The sequence below is a fragment of the Dromiciops gliroides genome, chromosome 3 (genome assembly GCF_019393635.1).
Source record: "Dromiciops gliroides isolate mDroGli1 chromosome 3, mDroGli1.pri, whole genome shotgun sequence".
NCBI classification, from domain to species: domain Eukaryota; kingdom Metazoa; phylum Chordata; class Mammalia; order Microbiotheria; family Microbiotheriidae; genus Dromiciops; species Dromiciops gliroides.
In genome coordinates, this window is record NC_057863.1 from 417,390,597 (window position 1) to 417,412,980 (window position 22,384).

The 22,384-nt window shown below is 39.4% G+C and overlaps 1 protein-coding gene across 8 annotated transcripts in view; it reads right to left on the minus strand.

Moving 5' to 3' along the window:
• The window catches only part of MYO1B (myosin IB), a 228,775-nt gene that overhangs the window by 71,391 nt on the left and 135,000 nt on the right, over positions 1–22,384 (minus strand). For all 8 annotated transcript variants that reach the window (XM_043994426.1, XM_043994423.1, XM_043994429.1 and 5 more), the window contains exons 7-10: positions 19,767–19,830; positions 1,690–1,788; positions 1,327–1,430; positions 127–274 (exon numbers count right to left, since the gene is read on the minus strand). In XM_043994426.1, the coding sequence (XP_043850361.1) occupies positions 127–274; positions 1,327–1,430; positions 1,690–1,788; positions 19,767–19,830 (415 nt within the window). The remainder of the gene's footprint in view (positions 1–126; positions 275–1,326; positions 1,431–1,689; positions 1,789–19,766; positions 19,831–22,384) is intronic.

The following is a 22,384-nucleotide window of genomic DNA, read 5'->3' on the forward strand; positions in this document are numbered from 1 at the left end:
ATACCAGGCAAAGTAATGCTCAGATGGAGCGACCGAAGATATATAGGTACAATCATTGTATGTTTGAGACTTAAAACTGGGCAGAAGTTCAAAGCAAACTTGCTACACAAAAGTTCACTGACTTACCATTTTTATCTTTGATTTTGCTTTCATCTAAACCATTCACTCGAGATTCAGGCTTGAACTCAATGTTCCCCAGTTTTAACACTGCTGCTATTACTTCCAAGACAGACTGGGCTTCATGATCCATAAAGCCCACGATCTGCATGGCATTCTGGGAAAAGGAAGCATGTGATTTTCATTAATTTAAGGGAATTGTTTTTAAAAGTCATTTCTGAAAAGAAATACATTAGGAGCAAAAGCAATGGGAAAATATGAACTTTCTGAACTTTGCTTTTCCCGTCAAGAGCGCCATCATCCCCCCCATCACTCACAATCTACGAGTCATTCTGTTTCACACTTTCAACCACCCTACTCCCATATCCAATTTGTTGCCAAGTCTTGTCATTTTTTCCTTTATAAAATCTCTCATACATTATCCCGAGGTAACAAATCACTCAATTTTGACTATAAATACACTGGAACTAAAGCCACGGTAGAAAGAGTGTTGGACTTTTGAGTCCAACAAATTTTGGGTTCAATTCCTGCCCCAGACACCTAGTAATTGAGTTAATCTCTCTCTGCCTTAACTTCATCTATAAAATGAGGGGGTGAAATTCTGTGGTCTTAAAGGTCCCTTCCATTTCCAAATCGATAACTGCACCTATGATTCAATGCTCAATAGCTCTCAAAGATGAGAACCTTGGGGTAATTTAAGAAGGAACTTTCTTGCTCCTTTTTTTTTTTTTTTTTTTTGGTGATATTGCTCCTGGAATTCCACCCTTGTGGCACTGCGTTAATTTGAGTTAATAAAGCATGAGAGAGGAGGGCAACATGGCAATGGATACAAGGACAGACTTGAAATCAAAAAGTCCTGGGTTCAAGTCTAGCCTCTAACAAATTCTATGAATGATTGTAGGCAAACTCCTTAATTTCTCCGTTCCCTAATCAGCTGTTTATAACTCTAACATATAGAGGAATTGCTAACTTGCATAGAGGGAGGATTTTCATCAATTCTAAGCACCATTGGTGATGAAATCACTAACCTAGACAAAAATAAAGTGGTTTTTTTTGTTTTGTTTTTTTAAAGCTGAAGCATTCTTAAAACACCTCACCACCCTAGAAGTTTATATTATAAGAAACATTCTGGGTTTTCCATAGACATCAGTAAGTCAGTTTCAGAGATGCAGTGTTGGGATATGTGTCATCATAAATAGGAGTACTGACCCTAACTGTCCGGAAATTTGCCGCATCGTCCACTCCATTCACCTTGGCAGAGTCCAGGCTCAAGTAGTTATATCTGCTGAAGTCCCGTTCTAGTTTGAGCTTCTCTGTTGGACCATAAACACAAACACACCGGGCATCATCAATAAGGTACCTGGGTTCAACTCACTTCCATGATGCCTGCCTCACTCATTTTACCACCTCTTCTGCCTAATAGTAATTTAATGGCAACAAAGTGAAACCATTTGAGATACTGCAGGCCTCTCTTAGACATGAGAATTCAAGGGAAATAAAAAAGTGAATAGAACTCATGGATGCTCTCAAAGTGACTGCTGAGACAGCATCACGAAGAAGACCAATACTTACGAAGCAGATCTTCAGAGGCTCCCGACAAGAGCTGATAGAAAATGTGGAAGTTCCTTTCACCTCTTGGCTGCTTAACAACACGAGACTTTTCTAAGAGATCTGAGGGGGGAAAAAAAGAGACAAATGATAGAATGTCGGATATCTCTCTCTCAAATTCAGCATGTTCCTTTTTCATTTTCTGTTTTGTCTCGCTCAGACCCTATAACCAAAGATGCCAATAGTCAGGATTAGGTTTCCACATTCAGCTTTCATGGGCCAGGCAGCCCTCCACAGAGGTCTGTGTCTACACAAGAATTCATAATCACACACATCAGACTCCATCTTAACCCTTTTCAAAGGGAAAATCTGTGGAGACCAGAAGAGCCTAAGTGAGAAACAGAATTAGTATGTTTTTGATTGCCGGGTCATATAAACATGACAAGAAACAATGAGCTCCAGAAGCAACAGAGCTTTGGGGGAAAGGTTCTTTGGGCATCTGCACTGAAAAAAGTCATCTTTTGTATCACCTTTGCCACATATGCCACAAGCTGGTGACTCCTAGCATCAAGAGCAGCATCTTCAGATTCGCCTTGTTTGGCAGCATGAATGAGTTCATTAGGATGAATATGAGCAATATTTCGAGACTCACTGAATCCTAATCCCCGGCAATACGGCATAATGATGAACTGCAACAGCAACACAGAGACCAGCCCTGCCATCAGCAATCAGGAATCGGCTGGCTCTTTTGGAACAAAGACTGAATTTCAGCCAACTGAGAGTTAAAAAGCGAGAGGTGCCAAAAGCAAGGATCTCTGCAAACAGCAGCTGTGGCCACAAATTAAAGAATGGTATTCATATGTGCCCAGACATGGAAAGAGCTGCTGGAGTAATCTGTCTATTCAATATTTACAAGGGAGAGAGGAAGAGAGGAAAAGAGGGAGAGAGAGGGGAGAAGGGGGGGTAGGGAGAGGGAAGGAGGGAGGGAGAGAGAGAGAGAGAGAGAGAGAGAGAGAGAGAGAGAGAGAGAGAGAGAGAGAGAGAGGATTAAATATAAAGCCTTAATTCACTAGATACAGAAGGCCTCTTATGCCAACTGAGTGTTACATCTAAACCACATTTTAACCACAATAATACATATCTGTTACAGTACAGCAGACAAGGATGATTACTCAACAAATATTGCGCCTTTGAAGTTCACTCTACCTTTTTTCTCCAGGTGCTTTTTGCTACCCTAACCTTTGGGATGCTCTCTCATTTTCCTCACTGATTTCAGGACTCAGCTTACTTTCTTTTCTCCCTTCTATCCCATCATCATCTTTGTGAATAATAATGTTCAAACTGATGATCCTCTCAGCATCCCTTAGTCTCTCAATTCCTTAACCTGCTCATCAGTTATGACTTCCATCCTTTTTGCTATCTATTAGGATTATCAAAACCCGGACTGAGGGGGAAGCTAGGTGGCACAGTGGATAGAGCATCAGCCCTGGATTCAGGAGGACCTGAGTTCAAATTTGACCTCAGACACTTGACACTTACTAGCTGTGTGACCCTGGGCAAGTCACTTAACCCCAACTGCCTTGCCAAAACCAAACCAAACCAAAACAAACAAACAAAAAAACAAAAACCCGGACTGAGCTCACCATTCAGGAAGCTAGGCAATTTCCAAAATCTTCATCTTTGTTATTTCCCTCTCGGGCCACAACCTACAGTCTTCCCAGCTTTAGACACCTCCTAAACTTGCTTTTTATTCTCAGTGTGCCTCCCTGCATCTTCCTCCCATCTATGTTTAACAACTCTGAACCTATAGTGAGGTATTTCAATGATAGACCTTTGCGCCACACTTGTGATTCCTATCCTTGTAATACCAACCTTTCATCACCTCTCTTATCTATTTTCTTTACTTCTACTCCAGAGAAGAGGAGCAGTGCTACAGGATGTCCCCAAGCAATGCTGACAGGGTCCATTATACATGCATTACTAACTCCCTGTTATATCCCCCACAGCAGCTGTTCTAAACCTCAAGATGCCGAGCCCCAACATCTGTTCTCCTCTCTTCTAACACATGACTTTAACTTTTACTACAACATGTAACTGTGGAGATTCACACTGGTGTCTTCATCTTTCACCTTATACCCAACTGTGAGCCTTTCCACCCCTCCCATGTTTTCTAGGACCTAATAATAGATATTATTAAATAATAAATATTATTATTATTATTGTTATTATTATATTTTTGGTGAGGCAATCGGCTAAGTGACTTGCCTAGGGTCAGACAGCTAGTAAGTGCTAAGTGTCTGAGGCCAGATTTGAACTCAGGTCCTCCTGACTCCAGGGCCGGTGCTCTATCCACTGTACCACCTAGCTGCCCCAATAATATTTTGTGGTTTAAAAAACACTCTACATGTATCTCATCTGATCCTCATAACAACTCTTGTAGGCAGTATCATCCATATTTTACAGATGAAGACACTGAGTCTGGGAGAGGTTAAGTGACTTGCACAGGATCACAAAGTTATTAAGTGTCTGAGGCAGGATTTCAACCCAGGTCTTCCTGACTCCAAGTCCAATGTGCTACTTATTACACCACCTACCTGATCATTCCATTAGTCATGTCTTTCTGGTTTCACCGCCACCCCCATCTTCAATATTTCCAAACAAACATGGTCAGATCATCCCTTGTCCTAACAAACAAAAAACCTTATCTTGATCCTGATACCATTCTTCCAGCTATAATTCTTGCTCTGTCTCTTAGCTATCAAGGCTACTAAGCTTTTTTACCAACTACATAAAGTCTTCGAATCTCACCATTCTATTGAAAACTGTTCTTTCCAAGGGTTACTAGTAAAGCAATGGCTTAACTGCCAAATCTAAAGTATGGCCACATCTCAAATTTCATCCTCCTGACCTCTCTGTTGCTTCTGTCTCAGCTCAAATCCATTCTTTAGCACTAGGACTTTCCTGGTCACTCCAGCTCCTAGTATCTTCCCTTTGAGATTCCTTCTGGTCTATTCTGTATATATCTTGTTATTTACATATGGTCTTCTTCATTAGGATCAGAGGTCCTTGAAGGTAGGGAGTGGTTTTGCTTTTCTTTGTATTGCCAGCACTCAGCTCAGCATTTTGATTGATCTGTTGTTCTTGATACTGTCTCCTCTCTTGGTTTTCCATGACACTGCTTTTCTCATTCCTCCTACCTCACTGACCAGTGTGATGAATGGCTAGTTTCTTTTCCTTCTCTTATCACCTTAATGTGAGTAGCCCCCAAAGCCCTCTCCTCTCTAATCTCTTTCCAATGAAATTTTATCCACTACAAAGGTTTGTCGCCCCTCTGGAGAAGACCTTCAACCTGTTATGTCAAGTTCTGGCCTCTTCTCTGAGCCCTAGTCCCTTATTTCCTCCTCTCTGCAGTGCAGTTCTGGTTAAGTATCTGGCCAATGCTTCAAACTTGACACATCCAAAACTAAACAAATCTTCCATGCAAAGCATGTTTCATCTTGATAACCTTCCCATTTCTGCTGATGGTACCAATTTTTTTCCAATCTCTCAAGATGAAAACTTTAGGCATCTTTGAATTTCCCTCTCCCTCACTCCAATGTACCAAATGTTGCTAATAGAGTAGAAAAAATAAAGGAAGTAGAACTCAGTTGGAGAAAAGGGGGTTAAACAAAAGCAACTTGAAAACCCAGGTGAGATAAAACAGATTCCTTCTTCTGAAACACCTTTTTTTTTTTTTTAATGGGGCACTGGGGTTAAGTGACTTGCCCAGGGTCACACAGCTAGTTAGTGTCAAGTGTCTGAGGCCAGATTTGAACTCAGGAACTCCTGAATCCAGGGCTGATGCTTTATCCACCGCGCCACCTAGCCACCCCTTCCTTATTTTTTTCCAATCCTTTCTACTCTACCCTAGTTTGGGCCTGTGTCGACTTTCTTTTATATTATTACAATGGGGGTACAGCTAGGTGGCACAGTGGATAGAGCACCGGCCCTGGAGTCAGGAGGACCTGAGTTCAAATTTACCCTCAGACACTTGACACTTACTAGGTGTGCGACCCTGGGCAAGTCACTTAACCCTCATTGCAAGAAAGCAAGCAAGCAAGCAAGCAAGCAAGAAAGCAAGAAAAAAATAGATGATTATAATGGTCTCAACTCTTCTCTCAGCTTCTAATTTGGCTTTTTTCACTCCAGATTTTTTTTTCCCCACCACTGCCAGAATAAACTGTGCAAGTCTGGCCAATCACATCATCCCCCTTTGCAAAAACCTTCAGGGGACACCCATGGCCTTCAGGAAAAAATATGAACTCCTTGTCCTGTTTTCCAAGGCTCTTCACGGCCTGATGCCATCCTCCCCATCCCAAGTCATAGTGCTTCGTTTGAATACTTTATAAATCGTAGACAGCTTGTACACAAAGTTCTTTACAAGTTGTCTCTCCCATTAGAATCGGTGGTACTTGAGGGAAAGAGCAGCTGTTTACTTTATTCCCATCTCCAGTGCTTAGAACAGAGTAAGTGATCAAGAAATGCTTGCTGACTAGCTGGACCATTTTTGTTCCCTAATTTAATTTTGTCCCACTATTTCATCCATGACCAAAATGTGCCTTCGTTTGGATGTCCACCAGTTGACACCCTTCCTATAAATGCTTGTTGAACTGAACAGAATCATTTTCATTCAAAACCCAGCTCTGCTGGTGTTTCTTTCATTGTCCCAGCTAAAACCGATCCTCCTCTTCTTCATCTTTTAGCCCTGCTTCATGAGTCTAATCATTTTCCAACATGCATTACAGGCATTTGCATGTGTGTCTCATACCTTTGCTAGACTGTAGGCTTTCTGTGGCTAGGGACAGTACTGATTCTCACCTTTGTAGCTCTACTACCTAACACAAAGCCTGACACCCAGGAGGAGCTTAGAAACCCTGTGCTGAATTTAATTGAATTAGGATATTCACAGAGACTCCAGTTTCAAATTCTCCACTCTCTTTTAGAAGTTATGAGCTGCTAGCTAGAGAAGTAATTTGTTTAATAAATAGCTTGTCCAAAATCGATGCAAATGTTTAAAAGCATTCTTTGGCATTTTCCACAAACATGTGTGCATACTCACAATAGAACTGTATGAAGTCCCAGCAGGTGATTACTTTAGATACTGAACATAAATTCAGTTCATTATTTACAAATACCCACCACCTGACCATTTTTCATTTATTTGAAAGCCTCCCTGCCTTATGTCTAAACAGAAAATTGGCACAGCACTTTCTTCCGCCCTAGGCGCTTTTTTTGCCTCCACATTTAACAAAGAGATTCAATATAGGAAAGAATCTGTAAGCATTTCACATAACTGAAATAAATCCCCATTTATATTAGCATATATTTAAGCTACCAGCATATGGACTTAACTATCAAATTCTGGGGGCAGGAAAAAATCCTAATACCAGAATGTTCCCCTCTCACTACAACCTGGGCATCGGTTAAAAAAAATAAAATAAAATTTTAAAGACTCCATTCAATCATTCTGCAAGTATTTATTCAGTGTTTACTATGTGCTACACATTGTGTGGGGGCACCACACAATCAGTTGGTGCTTCTCTTCAATTTTGATCATTTATCGGTCTCCACAGCACATGCTAATATCATCATCATCTGACATTTTTATAGTATTTTAAAATTTGCAAAAAAATGATTTGTATACATTCTCTCAACTGATCCTTACAACCACCACTCTCCTAAGGTAGATTCTGCAGGTTATTAATCAGCAGCGGCAGCGGCAACAGTAGTAGTTAGAAAACCTGGTGGATAGAATGCTGGCCCTGGACTGAGGAAGATTCGCTTTAGTGAGTTCAAATCCAGCTTCAGATACTTATTAGCTATGTGAACCTGGATAAATCAGCTAACCCTGTTTGCTTCACCTTTCTCATCTATAAAATGAGCTGGAGAAGGAAATGGCAAACCACTCCAAGTGTTCTTGCCAAGAAAACCCCACATGGGGTCACAAAGAGTCAGACATGACTGAAAAATGGCTGAACATCATCGTCACCATCGTCGTCGTCATCATCATCATCATCATCAGCCATTTTTGTATTATTTTAAAGTTTTCAAAATGCATTATATACATTCTCTCAACTGATCCTTACAACAACCACTTTCCTGAAATTGGTTCTACGGGTATTATTATTCCCATTTGTCAAATGAGAAAACTAAGGCTTAGGAAAATCAAGTGACTCCTTTATGGTCACACAGAGAATGACAGAAGTGGGTTTCCACTTTTTCTACCACTGAATCCACCCCTTTTTCTATTTTGCCACAATGCTCCTCTTTTGCATATTAGATATGCAGAACAGTGAAAGAAATCAAGCTTCTCTTTCAGACCTTATAGAAAGAGGAAGTCTTGTGTGTTTTTTAAAGGTAACAGGCCAGGGGGCAGAGCTAGGTGGTGCAGTGGATAAAACATTGGCCCTGGATTCAGGAGGACCTGAGTTCAAATCCAGCCTCAGACACTTGACACTTTCTTTCCTTGTTCTTCTTTTGTGTGTGTATGTGTGTGTGGGGGGGGGGCAATAAGGGTTAAGTGACTTGCCCAGGGTCACACAGCTAGTAAGTGTCTGTGTCCACTGTGCCAACTAGCTGCCCCCTCACTTGACACTTACTAGCTGTGTGACCCTGGGCAGGTCACTTAACCCTCATTGCCCTGAAAAAATAAAATAAAATAAAATAAAATAAAATAAAGGTAACAGGCCTAATGGAACACAGTTATTGCCAAGAAGAAACCCCTTGGCTTGAGGCCAGCTAAACTGTTCAGGTACCATGGTAAAATATTTTCTCTGTTACATCTCTAGGGTTTAATGGGCAAACTTGTTATGGGGATCCTAAGGCATAAAAATTAGCCTCAGTATGTTAGTTCTTTATACCCTTCAAACCTGAAAGGATGAATTGTTCCCAATTCTACAAGCCTCAGTTTCCTTATCTGAATGTGAAGGAGACTGGATGAGAGCATCCTCAACAATCCCTTCTGTCTCTAACATTTTAATCATATGATTTCTGATGCCAAGTAACTATATTCTCTCTCCATTTTCTTCCTGTCCTTCTGTATAATTAAAATAGAGCAACATTTTTTGAGCAGTCAGTGGGTGTTAACAGTGTCCTACGTTACATTATAAAAAGATAACTTCCACATGAACTGCAACACCCAGGATCTTTTGGTTAATCCAAAAGTAGTTTTCTGGCTCCATTTAAAATTAATTTTCTGTATCCTGTGTAGGGAAGTGGGGAGGGGTGCAGAAGTAGCATCTTCAGAATTCAAAATAAGGATGCCTGACAAATGATCTGAAATTCAAAGGCAGAAAATTGCCTGCAATGTCTTCTTACAACACTTAGGAGATAACAAAACTCTGCACAAAATATGCATTGTTCAAAGAAATAGGTCTTAGTTGTAACAAAGGTTAATGTGTGCAGCCCAACTTCTGCACTTTATTCATATACTTGCAGCTTAAAATCAAACTGACAAAATGGAGCTAAAACATCTGGAATAAAGTAACAAAAGAACCATTTTCCCCTCTCCCTTCTTCCAGGGTTTTCATAAATCAACTAAAACTCTTAACTAAGTCACCATGACAAAGTTATCCAATTTAACCCCCAGACAGCTGGGTAGGCTGAATGACAAAGTTTCCAAGGTATTCCATTTTGTGCTCATGAAAAATTAACATAGATTTTAAGTAAATATGCTGAAAAGTTGGCACAGTGTCTGTGTAAGACAATTAATTTTTAATTTCTAATTGTTTATCATGTACTTGATATAGATTTTCTTGGGTCTAATGCAACTATAAGAAAAAAGCACAAATCATTTTAAAAAGTTTTGAGAAAGTCCTGTAGGCAAAATTAAACATATATAAATTAGTCATAAAAGAATGCACTCTCTGTATCTAAATGATTTATTACATTTAGTTCAAAGTAAATTGAACTAGATAGTGAGTTACTTAGTGTTTTTAATCAGCTCTTGCTTTCCAACTGTTTATAATTTTGTAATAACTAAAATTATGAGCCCGAAAGTCTCTTCTATTTAAATTGGATCTGTGAACTCATTGAGGTAGACAATCCTTGCATTGGTGCAGATTGCAAACCCTTGTTGTCTTTTCACTATAAATATACTATTTTGTTGTAATGAGTTACTTAGGTTTTTTAGCTAATTCCTGTTTCCCAATAGCTGAAATGTGACAAGTTCCAGTCTGCTAGTCTCATTAATTTTTAATTTAAACTTTGTTTTAATAAAGTTGTTCAGAAGTTAACTGGGCCACCTTGAGAGGTAGTGAGTTTTTTATCATTGCCCATCTTCAACTTCAAGTTGGGAGGGGCATAGGATCATACATCAAGAAACAGAAGGGACATCAGAGGGCATCTACATCTAATTCAAACCTTTCAATTTACTGATGAGGAAACTTGAGTCTCAGGGAAATTAAGTGACCTGTCAAAAGTCATACTGGTCCTACAAGGAACACGGCCATGACTGACTTGACACCAGAGCTGGTACTCTACCCACTATACCTCAACGGCTCCTGATGACACCTAATAAACAGGATTTCTTGCTCAAATTAGTCTAGATTACAGGAATCAGATTAAAATGTAAGGGGGAGGGGCAGCTAGGTGGCGCAGTGGATAGAACACCGGCCCTGGAGTCAGGAGTACCTGAGTTCAAATCCGGCCTCAGACACTTAACACACACTTACTAGCTGTGTGACCCTGGGCAAGTCACTTAACCCCAATTGCCTCACTTAAAAAAATGTAAGGGGGAAGTATTTAACAATATAAATAAAAATATAGTAAAGCCCGCAGGGATTGGATTTGTGTACCCTTTCTATTTCAATTTGAACTGCTTAGATGATCTCAGAACTACCTTTGAACTATTGAGATCCTATAAATTTAATTCAATATATATTTACTAAGAATTCACTATATACATACCTACTCTGGGGCATCCTGAGCCCCTTCACTATCAGGGATCCCTAGCACTTCAGGCTTAATTAGCATAGTAGGATACAAGCCCCATACCCCACTATTAACCAATGATACACACCCTCTTCACTGTTGTCCCAGGAAGGCTCCTTTGGTATCAGGCCCTGGCCACACCTAACTCCCTTAACTAAGGGTGGACAAGAAAAGAGGGAACTGCGCTAACTGTGTTAGCACCTATGAAAAGCCCCATACCCACTCCTCCCTAAGCCCTGGAAAAGTCTCTAGTGCTATTTTTCACCAGAGTTTGACCCATAATGGTGACATCTCTTCCCGAGTCCAAGTTATTTGAGTATGTGAGTATGTATGTGCTCAATACACCTACTTGCTTTAGCAGCTTCCTGCCTGTGTAGTTCTTGTTGCTTCCCAAGTATCTCATAGGAATTCATTCCCTTTGATAGAGCTGACCTCTGACACCATAAAGGGAAGTTCCCTGTCTCCCCCTCACCTCCTAAGCAGAGCCAGAAGGAGCAGGACAGTGCACAAGGCACAGAAGTATGTAAACAAAGCCAATGACAGACTCAATTCTATATACATTAACTTACTATTATTTATTTCTTCATTTAATTACATCACAAAACTCAAATGTGTAGATGAAGAATGAAGCTAATACAAGAATTTCTTATTACATTAAGCCTTTGGGGAACAACTGTCTAACTTACCCCTTGTAAGTCAATGGAGTCCATGTCCTCCCACTGTGTTTAAACTACTGTGCTTGGCACCCAAGTTGCTAAGAAAAGAATCAAGTCACACCTCCTGACCTCCAGGAACTTAACAGTTTAGGGGACACAGAACAAAATAAACGCAAAGGAGAAAAACATAAAAATAGGCATACTTCAGTGACACACTGGGTGGGGGGGGGAAGGGGGAGGTGGAGAAAGAAGAAAAGAACAGAGAGAAAAGGGCAGGGGGGAGATGGGGAAAGAGCAATGACACACACATATCTTTTCCATATAAGTCTCCTGGGGAAAAGAGAAAGAGTTCATAGTCTGCACATTTTCCCTCCAGTCATTTTCATTCCCATCCCAAGATGTTCCTAAGTCAAACTGGGGAAAGGGAGAGGGTAGGACCAATAAGTAGAACTGTATTTTCTGTGGACACATACGGAATTTTGAATATTAAAAGTGTCCTCTAGTGTTTTTCCCTTAACACCTTTTCCTCCCCTAAACCACCTCCCAACAACAAAGATGCAAATCTCTCAATATTTTAAACTGGCATACAGTGAGTTACACTTTGGCTCAGAATTTACCTACCAAATAATGTCTTGACATTTTTGAACGTGGAGTGGGGCTCTCTCTCACACACACACACACACACACACACACACACACACACACATTCACTTATGGTCACAAGTTGACATTTAAAGTATACCCTTAAATTTAAAAAAAACCGTCACCGTTATTGCTTATTTATTGACACAAAACACAGCTGCCCTGATTTATTTTAGCTGATCCAAAATATAGCATATAATGGGGACCCATTACATAGTTTTAGCCTTTTTCATTTAAGCAGAAAATACAATCAGTCTATACAATTAGTTTAAGTCTTATTTCTTCTACCAATTAACTTGTGAAAAATAAATATCACTTGATAATGGTACTTACCTTCATCTGAAAAAAAAGTCTTACACTGTATTATAATTGTCCCAAGAAATAAGAATGGCCTGCCTGTCAATGTCACTCTCTGAGTACAAACTTGTTAAAACCCTGCAATGAAGGTAAACCAATAGAAAGTAGCATGGTGATTCACCTCTATAAGTGAATGGCGCGTCCTTTTTAAAAAAATCCTGAAATAGCAACCCATTGTGTTTTCCCCAACTTAAAAAAAAAACATTAATTAATGTAACTGGATGTAAGGCATAATTGAGAGAATAATTTACCTTTTTTTTAATTTAAAGATGGGACCTATAATTTCAGTAGTATTGGAAGTTCCCACTATCAATGCAGAACAGCAAATTCTCGGTAATTTATAGTCCTAGAAAACTGCCCAGGGCACTGCTAAGTGCCAGAGTCAGGACTTAAACCCAGGTCTTCCAACCTCCAAGGCAGGCTGTCTACCCATCTACTAGGCCATGCTGCTGATCATCTTTTGATAACCGTAATATTTTGCCTGCGTTGTTCAGCCGTTCATTCTTTAGGATCCTATTTTCCTGGCAGAGATACTGGAGCTGTTTGCCATGTTCCTCTCCACTTCATTTTTACATATGAGAAAACTGAGGCAAAGAGGGTTAGGTGACTTGCAGGGGGTCATACAGCTGGTTAAATGTCTGAGGCCAGATTTGAACTCGAAAAGACAAGTGTTCCCAACCTCAGGCTGGGCATTCTATCCACTGCATCATCTGGCTATCCCAGGAAACAATTACATTTATTAACAGTTATAAGGACAGCTTAAGAGCTACACTTGATTGTTTCAAATTCCCAATGACATGGTTCTTTGAAAAAAAAAAAAAAAGGAGCCATAAGTATAGAGACAGCATCCTTGAATGTGCATGTGTGTGACCCTTGAAAGGCAAAGGATTGAGACAACTGAATTGGTATGGAATACAAGTGTTAATCTGGCTGAATACATACTAGTATTCACCTGTCACTGCTTTTCTTAGCAGGGCTCAGCTATTTTATTCTTGTTATGTGATAACACTACAGAGCCTGAGAACTTGCCCTTCCCACTGTTCTAAGCTGACTATCAACCACAGTAACCAAATAATGGATGATGATGACTGCACTCCACAAATGTAGTTTGTTTTTTTTTTAAATTTCAGTTATTTTGGATTATTTTAAGAACTGACAACCAGAAAATATTATTTTTATGGCAGTAAGGAGCAAAATATGAAAGTGAATTAAACCTCAAACATACGGCACACATTAGTTAAATGATGGAACTGACTGGCTGTCTACTCGCTGCCAAAAGATGGCAGGGGTTAGAGAAACATTTTGTAACAAGGTCAAAGAAAGGAGAATGTAGACTTGAGCCTGTTGAGACAGGTGTATGCCTCCTCTCCCTTTTAGCCTCAAGGTCAAACCCTACAATTGACTTACAGATGCAAACTTGATAAGTTTGCCTTCATACAGCTAATTTTTTAAAAGCTGCTGGAGCTAACAAGAATCAGTTCCTTACAATGAGAAAATTTAATCGAAATTCTTAATTAGACTCAAGCTAATTAAAAATAAAATGAAAGCTCAAGAATTCCAAGCTTATTTTAATTTTCTAAGTAAGTAGCTGTATCAATGTTTAAGTCATGAAATATTTTTAAATATTTTTAAAAACCTGAATGTTTTAACTTCCCTCATATAGGTCTAAGAAATCACTGGATTACACAGATCTACCTACCGAGAAGGAAACTGAGGTTCAGTAAATTGCCCAAAGTTACTCAGGTGTAAAAAAAAAAAAGTTACTCAGGTGGTGGTGGTGGTGGTGGTGGTGGTGGTGGTGGCAGTAGCGGCAGCGGCAGCAGCAGTCAACCTTTATATAGTGCTTACTATGGAGTTAAGGCACTGTGATAAACACAATTATTATCTTATTTAATCATCAAAACAATGCTGGAAAAGTAAATACTATTATTGCTACCCCCATTTTAGAGATGAGGAAACTGAGGCAGAAGTTAAGTGATTTGACCAGATCACATAGCTAGGGAGTGTCTGAGGCCAGATCTGAACTGGCATCTTCCTGACTCCAGGCCCAGCACTTTATCCACTGCACCATGTAAGCATCAGAGGTGAGATATGGATTTAAGCCTTTTCCCTATAGACCCAGTGCCTTTTCTTCTATATCATGTTGCCTAAAGAAATGATTTTGCAAGGGATCTTAACTTTTACACCCAAAATTTTCCTGTAATTTAAACTTCAAGTTTTATAGCACAATGATACTTTTATCTTGAGAAATAATGTGGTTCCCATTATCTTACACCTAATTAAACCCAACAAATATTGATGGTGCATCTATTAAGTGCAAATTATTGTATTAGAGTGTAGGGCCTTGAATGCTAAGCTAATAAGCTTATACCTTAATGTGGTAGACAGTAGTGGGAGGAGCAAGGAAAGGGAGAGGAAGTCTATTATCACTAAATGTTTTAAGCAGTTAAAGGGAGAGGATCAGAATAATGCAATAGGAAAATTGCTGGTAACACCATGAATAATGGACTTGGACAAGGAGATCCTAAAGGCAAGGACACCTTCTCATAAAAAAGCCATTATGATAGTCTCAGTCAAGAAGTAAAGACACTGAGGTGGCTCAGTAGACAGAGCACTGAACCTGGAGTCAAGAAAACCTGAGTTCAAATTTGGCTGCACTTAGCACTTAGCACTTCCTAGCTATGAGACCTTTGCCTTAATCCACTGGAGAAGGAAATGGCAAACCACTCCAGCATCTTTGCCAAGAAAACATGGAGAGTATGGTCCAGGGGGGGGTCACAAGGAGTTGAACTGAACAACAAAGTCAAGAAGTATAAGAAGCTAGCAACAAAGGGAGGATGAGGAGTCAAAACTGGCATAGCACTCTTTACTTCTAAGGCCCTTTGTTCAGAACAGCTAGCTGCTCCCCCCCAACCTTTGTCTCATGAACCCAATCTTTAATTAAAGCCTAAGGGAAAGGTTCCCACCTCCAGGAAGTGTTGCCTGATCCCGCTGGTTGATAAATCAATTGACAAGCATTTATTACAGGCCACCAATGTGCCAGGCAGGAGTTTACATTTTATCTAGGGAGACAACATGTATATTTGTAAGTACATATACATAATTTAGGGAGGAGGAGAGGAACAAGCAGCTGTCAGGGGAGGGAGGCAGGGGGTCCAGGTAAATCAGGAAAAATCTCCTGTGGGAAGTAGCACTTTCTGATGGAAAAGAGCTGATTCTAAGTAGCAGAGATAAGGAAGGGAGAGCATTCATTCTAGGTATGGGAGTGAGGATGGGCAGAAGGGTCAGCTTGGGCAAAGGCACAGGAAATGAGAGACAGAGGGACTCATGTGCTGAGCAACATTCGAAGGCCAGTCTGAACTGCAGAATGTGTGAAAGCAAGCAACGCATAATGAGGCTGTGGAAAAGGTAAAATAGAGGCAGGCTGTGAAATGGCTTTAAAAGCCAGGGGAATCTGTAAAGATTCAATAAAAGGCCTTCCTCCCCACACCCCACAAAGCACGTTGTTTCCCAAGTCTCTTATCTCCCCCCACCCCCACTAGACTATATATATATAATCTCCCAGGGGACAGAAGATGAGTTTTATCTAAACTTCTGTACCCTGCTGGTGCCACTGATTAGTCTGGTCTAGACTTTTCAAAGTGTTAATAATGTGGATTAAACTTTAAAATTGTGTCATGGGCACTTTTTTTTTTTTTTTGGAGAAAAACGTGAGAGACAGTTGTTAAACATCTACCAGTATCCCCCTGTTGTCCCCCCCACACACACACACAATAGGCACACTGTAGTGGAGGATGATGGTGACAATTACAGAAAATAGGAAGCAGGGAGCTGGGATAGGTTTTAGGAAGAAAACTGTGTTTGGTTTTAGATTGAAGTTTGACAAAGGAAGCAGAGGCCATCAAACAGGCATCCGGAAAGAACTAAAGGTCTTCGGAGATAGAAGGCTTGGGGGTCATCTGCCCAAAGATAACTAAAGACATGAGGGTGGATGAGATCTCCCAGGGAGGCTGTTTTAAGAGAAGATCATTAGAAATTTGACTTCACGCCTCTCCCCAACTGGCCAGAAAGGGGATTAAGTAAGGCTTAGAAGAATCCTTTGCATTCCCTGTGTGGAGGCATTACCAGCCAACTCCAGGGATCTTATCTTCTTTTCTGGAAACAAGGAGTATTTGTAGGGGGTGGAGGGTTCAACCCTGGTACTTATATTTGTATGCTTATATTTCAGGGGTATGCCACACATCTTGGAGGAAGGAAGCACATTCCTCCATTCTTTTATATTCCTTTTGATAGCCTGCTCATCTGCTTACAGAAACAGGGCTGACTGCTATACTCATGAGCATCCTATGAGGCACTGATGCCTATAGGAAGACATTTCCTGCTTTAACCACTAATTCATTCCTTTTCTTCTCAAGGAAGAAAGAAAGGATATTTAGGATCGATTGGGTGTTTCCCATTACCACAACTATCAAAATAATTTCATTATGAAAACCAATGCTAGTGAATACAAACATATGAAATCTATTCCCTTAAGAGAAAGGAACTCTATTCCATACTGAGTTGCTTCTTCCTCTCCATATGTTTCTTCAAGAAAAATGAGAAAACAAAGGCTAATTTCACCTGCTGATTAATCAATCTGTATTTATTAAATGCCTACTGTATTCCAGACACTGTACTAGGCCCTGTGGATCCAAGTACAAGGGATGAAACCATCTCTGCTTCTCATCCAGATTACATTCTAATAGGAGACAACGATGACATATAAAAAACATGCACAACAAAAATATAAAGTAAGTAAATACAAATATATACATAGTGGCTAAACACGAGGTGATTTGGGAGAGAGATCAATGAGCAGTTGCAGAAAACAGGGAAAGGCTTCAATGAAGGAGACAGTGCCTGGATTCTATCTAAAAGGAAGAGGAAACTCTTGAGTGAAGGATACAGCAGAGTCTGGAGAAGGAATGTAACATGGGAAGGATAAAGAAAGAGAAGGCCAGTTTGGCTGGAATGAAGAAGACAGGGTAGGGTGGCAATGTCCAGTGAGAATGGAAAGATCAAGTTGTGAAAAACTAAACAAACAAGTTGATATTTTATTTTAGACTTCAACTTAGAACTTTTATAAATATTATCTCATTTGATCCTTGCAAAAACCCTGGAAAATAGATTCTCTTCTTATCCCCATTTTACAGTTGAGGAAACTGAGGCAGAGAGTAAGTAATGACTTTGCCTAGGAATGGTCTAAAATAAAGTGATATTCATATTCCTGCAACATATCATTAATTGTGTTTACTTTTCCATAAAAACACATATAGTGCTATTATCTAAAGGCAGAGCCGAGCCTGAAGTCAAGTCATTTGAACCCAAGTTCAAATCCAATTTCAGATATTTATTAGCTGTGTGGCCCTGGAAATCGCTTAACCCTATCTGACTCAGTTTCCTCACCTGTAAAATAAGCTAGAGAAAGAAATGGCAAACCACCCTAGTATCCTTGCCAAGGAAACCGCAGACGGGGTAACAAAAAGAGAACATGATTGAAACAATTGAGCAACATTACTATTATCAATTGTTGTTGCAGTATTTTCAATTATCTTAAATACATAAAAGGAAGTGCTGGAGACTTAAGAATTTTTGAACTAGGGTATAAAAAAAGTAACACTTCTCAGACTAGTATTCATAAACCTCTGCAGCTGGTTGAGGACTTCTCTTCGTAGTCAAGGCTCAAGCTCAGTTGTTACCATCTCCTTGACCCCTTCCCTGATATGCCTACCTAGAATATGTTATCCCTCCCTCCCCCTATCTCTCATATCATTCACTCTTCAAATGTACTTAGCTATATTTTGACTTCCATCATGGAAATCTGTATATGCGCTTTTATCCCTGACTCCTACATGATAAGCCATTTCAAAACAGGGACTATGTCATCTTTTTATTTCTACCTCTATGAACCCAATGCCTTGAACATTCTTGGTGATAAGAAGGCTGGATCTGTGACATCATCAGGCAAGCGATTCCCAGATCTATAACCATTCTGTAACTTAGGATCTTAGAGAGTTGCTTTGGATAACATAAATGTCTGATGAACCTTGATTTGGAACATTCATTCATGTATATATGTATATATATGCATGTGTGTATACACATGCACACAGACGAATTTTTATCTTTTTTTTATGAATCAAAATAACAGACAGCTATATGATACAGTGGATATCGTGCTGGGCCTGGAGTCAGGAACACTCATTTTCCTGAATTCAAATCTGGCCTCAGACACTTACTAGCATCCTATTCAAGTCACTTAACATTTTGCCTTAGTTTCCTCATGTATAAAATGAGCTAGAGAAGTCCAAGAAAACCCCAAGTAAGAAGACAAAGTCAGACATGACTGAAACAACTGAATGACAACAAAAGTGAATCTTGGAATGGAGCCAACCTAGCTAGTCTGTCAGATGGAACAATTGTATCCTTTTTGTTACATCGTGAATTGCATGCATGAACCAGACTCTTCTTTTCCCAAATATGGTGTACAGAATGATTCAGATTGAGTTGATTATGCTACTAGCCACTTTATAATAGTAATGCATTCCCCCTAAGTCATCTCTTTACTAAATGGCTACTTCTAAAGTAATGATTCAGTATAAGTCTATACAGGTAGATGAAGTTACATGGAGAGACAACTGTCGGATTAGCAGTGGGCACAGAAGCAGAAACAAAGAGAGTGAATTTGAGATTCCATCCAACCCATTATGAAATTTAATTCACCTAGACATAATGGTGTCAAAAGGTTTCTTGGAGTAAATATTCAAGCTCAAATCTATTTTTCATTTTGTACAATCGTTTGCTGAAGAGTCTGGCGATTAAAATTTATGTAAAGATAAACAATATTTAAAATATGCTAAGAGAGCTTGCTATTTGAAAGCCTCTAAATATAAACCTTTCTATAAAATAAACTTTGTTTTCTTTTAAACTCATACTTTTATATGCTGTGTTTCCTTAAAGAGGAAAGGAGAAAGAAGAAGAGGTTAAGAAAAGACACATTTCAAGCCTGCAGTGTGTACTCTGACTGTGAATTCATTTCCTCTTTGCCACTTTATTTCTAGAGTATGCCTTGCAGAAAGTAGGCACTTGATACATTTTTTAAAAAATGGATTTACAAAAAATGGTCAAAGAAAAGGAGTAAGTGATTTTAGAATTCATTTTACCGTAGTAGCTTAACAACTTATTAACTTATTATATACACTTATATATGGAACTCAAATGTCCATATTCTGCATTTTATAATATATGAAAACAAAAAAACAAAAATGAACTGTAATTCAAATCTCCAACTTCTATGCACAAAAGGGTAATTGTCCTCTGGTTAGAACATACCAACTTTATATTTCAAAATCAAAGCTTTAAGCTAAACTTTTACTCTTTTTTTTTTTTATAAAACTACTTAGACATTTTCTAAATGAAACCAAGAACAATACTCACAGTTACTTATTACTCCTCCTAGTGGATCTCCTTTGAAGTCAAATTCAATATCCATATACTTGCCCTGTAAAAAGATATTTCATGTGTATTTAGCTTTGAGACAGATACAGAGATATAGCTATCTATCTAGAAATATACCTCCAAGTTGCAGGTCTTCTTAGATGATTACCTTTGCTAAAGCCCATGACCACATTTTATGTGTTAAGTGAAATATAATGAGGAAGGGCTGAGGGGTCAAGTGATACAACCTAGTCTTAATTTGAGCCATATGTGTATTTTTTTATCTTCTATATGATGTCAGGTAAAGTACAGCATTACATCAAAAATAAATGCATCATTTTGTTAACAGAAAAATAGTTCTTTCATTTGATTTCCAGGTCAAACTATTATTTCAAACTCCTAAGTAAATTAGGTGATGGGTATTTAGTTTAATAATAAAAATGACTGTTGAAAATAAATAATAGTTCTTATTTATATGTTGAAGAAAAAAATTATAACCACAGGATGGGAGTTTCCCACCCTCCCTCCCTCATACTAGCATCTTAGCAAGTAAAATATTGTGCAAAACCCCTAAAACAATCTCCAGGTTTTTACTTTTTCATCTATCCATCCTGTAACAAAAATCAATAGGTACAGAGTATGAACAATGGTAGATTTTTTTCCCCACTTTTGATCTTGATTATAAAACAATCCGTGGCCCAACATCATAGCACACTTTGTAGATAAGACCGACACTCTCTCTCTCTCTCTCTCTCTCTCTCTCTCTCTCTCTCTCTCTCTCTCTCTCACACACACACACACACACACACACACACACACACACCTAATCTCATGCTCCATTTTTTTTTTTTAAGGACAGGCCTATAATTATAAAGTTACAAGTAGCAAGTAATCCAGTTGGCAGCTTCTCCTTTGAAATAGGTTGTGATGGGGGCAGCTAGGTGGCGCAGTGGATAAAGGACCGGCCCTGGATTCAGGAGGACCTGAGTTCAAATCCAACCTCAGACACTTGATACTTATTAGCTGTATGTCCCTGGGCAAGTCACTTTAACCCTCACTGCCCCACCCCACCCCCAAAAATAGGTTGTGTTCGGATGAGGCAAGTCTTTCCTCAAGAAGCTTACATCATTAATTCTTAATTCTCAAAATAACTGGGTTGGGGGAAGGGGGCAGAGAGGAAATTTGACCATAAAGTCTTTTTTTTTTTGGGGGGGGGCAGGGCAATGAGGTTTAAGTGACTTGCCCAGGGTCACATATTTAATAAGTGTCAAGTGTCTGAGTCTGGATTTGAACTCAGGTACTTCTGAGAAGTAATGACCTATCAAAAGGAAAAGTAGTCATTTAGGCCTGAGGGAAAGAGGCATCACTTGGAGGAAAAGATGATGGAGAAAAGAGGGGTTCAAAAAGGAAAAAGAGGAAAGGAGACATGGAATAAGAAGGACAAAAATCACATTTCTTCCTGACTTATGAGAAGAAAAAAGCTGTTTTTATTCTTCTCTATCCTCCATGGCTGATCTGAAGAGATGAAAGCTGCTGCCAGGTTTATGAGAAGGGTATTTAAACACCAATATTGCCCTGGTGATGTTACATGGTTATAAATCCTGGACCAGATTTTCCCTTTTAAGAATCAAAACTGGTGGGGCAGCTAGGTGGCACAGTGGATAGAGCACTGGCCCTGGAGTCAGGAGGACCTGAGTTCAAATCCGGCCTCAGACACTTGACACTTACTAGCTGTGTGACCCTGGGCAAGTCACTTAACCCCCATTGCCCCGCAAAAAACAAAACAAAACAAAACAAAAAAGAATCAAAACTGCAGGTGAGCCAAAACACAAAGGAGACATAAGTAGGCTTCAGCATGTTTTCCAATGACGATCTAGAATAAGAATGTCTTATTCTTATAAGATAAGGATACAGGATGCCAATATGGTAAGAATATCTTATCATCATCCAGGAAAAGCATTATCAGAAAGGTAAGACAGTCATGTTAGCCTGGGGTAAAATACCATTACGCAAAAGGAGAGGAAAAAACAAAAACAAATGAAACATCTAGAGCAAAGGTTCTTAACCTGGGGTCCATGAAGGCCTAAAGATAATCTATAGGGGAACATGGATGGGTGGGCTATGACCTGCACTGATGAAGGGAATACTCAAAACGACGTGATCACCAAATCACTGAAACAGAAGTAAAAGGATCAGGTAAAAGCCGGTAACAGACTTTTGGTTAGAAAAACCCTTACAACTCCTGGATCTGGGATCTGAGCAATAAATATCTTCCTCAGTAAGTAAGCAAGTCTAGTTTCTGATGCACTCTATACCTTTACTCATCTCATCCATTCATATAAATCTAGACCACAGATCAGCTACTCTCAGTTGACACCTCACACAAACCACAACCTTTTGCCCCACTCTGCCGGACAATGCCTTTGCTTTTGGAAATGCTTGTGAAGGAAACATGAAATGTCATCTCTGGTTATATGGAAGAAAATAAAGCATGACATAAACTAACAGAGATGGGAAGAGACACCATGATTTCAACTCGGATTAAAGTGATTTCTGTACATTTCATTATTACATTATAAATTCCTTGGGAGGCAGGGGTCATTCATTTATTTCCCCTT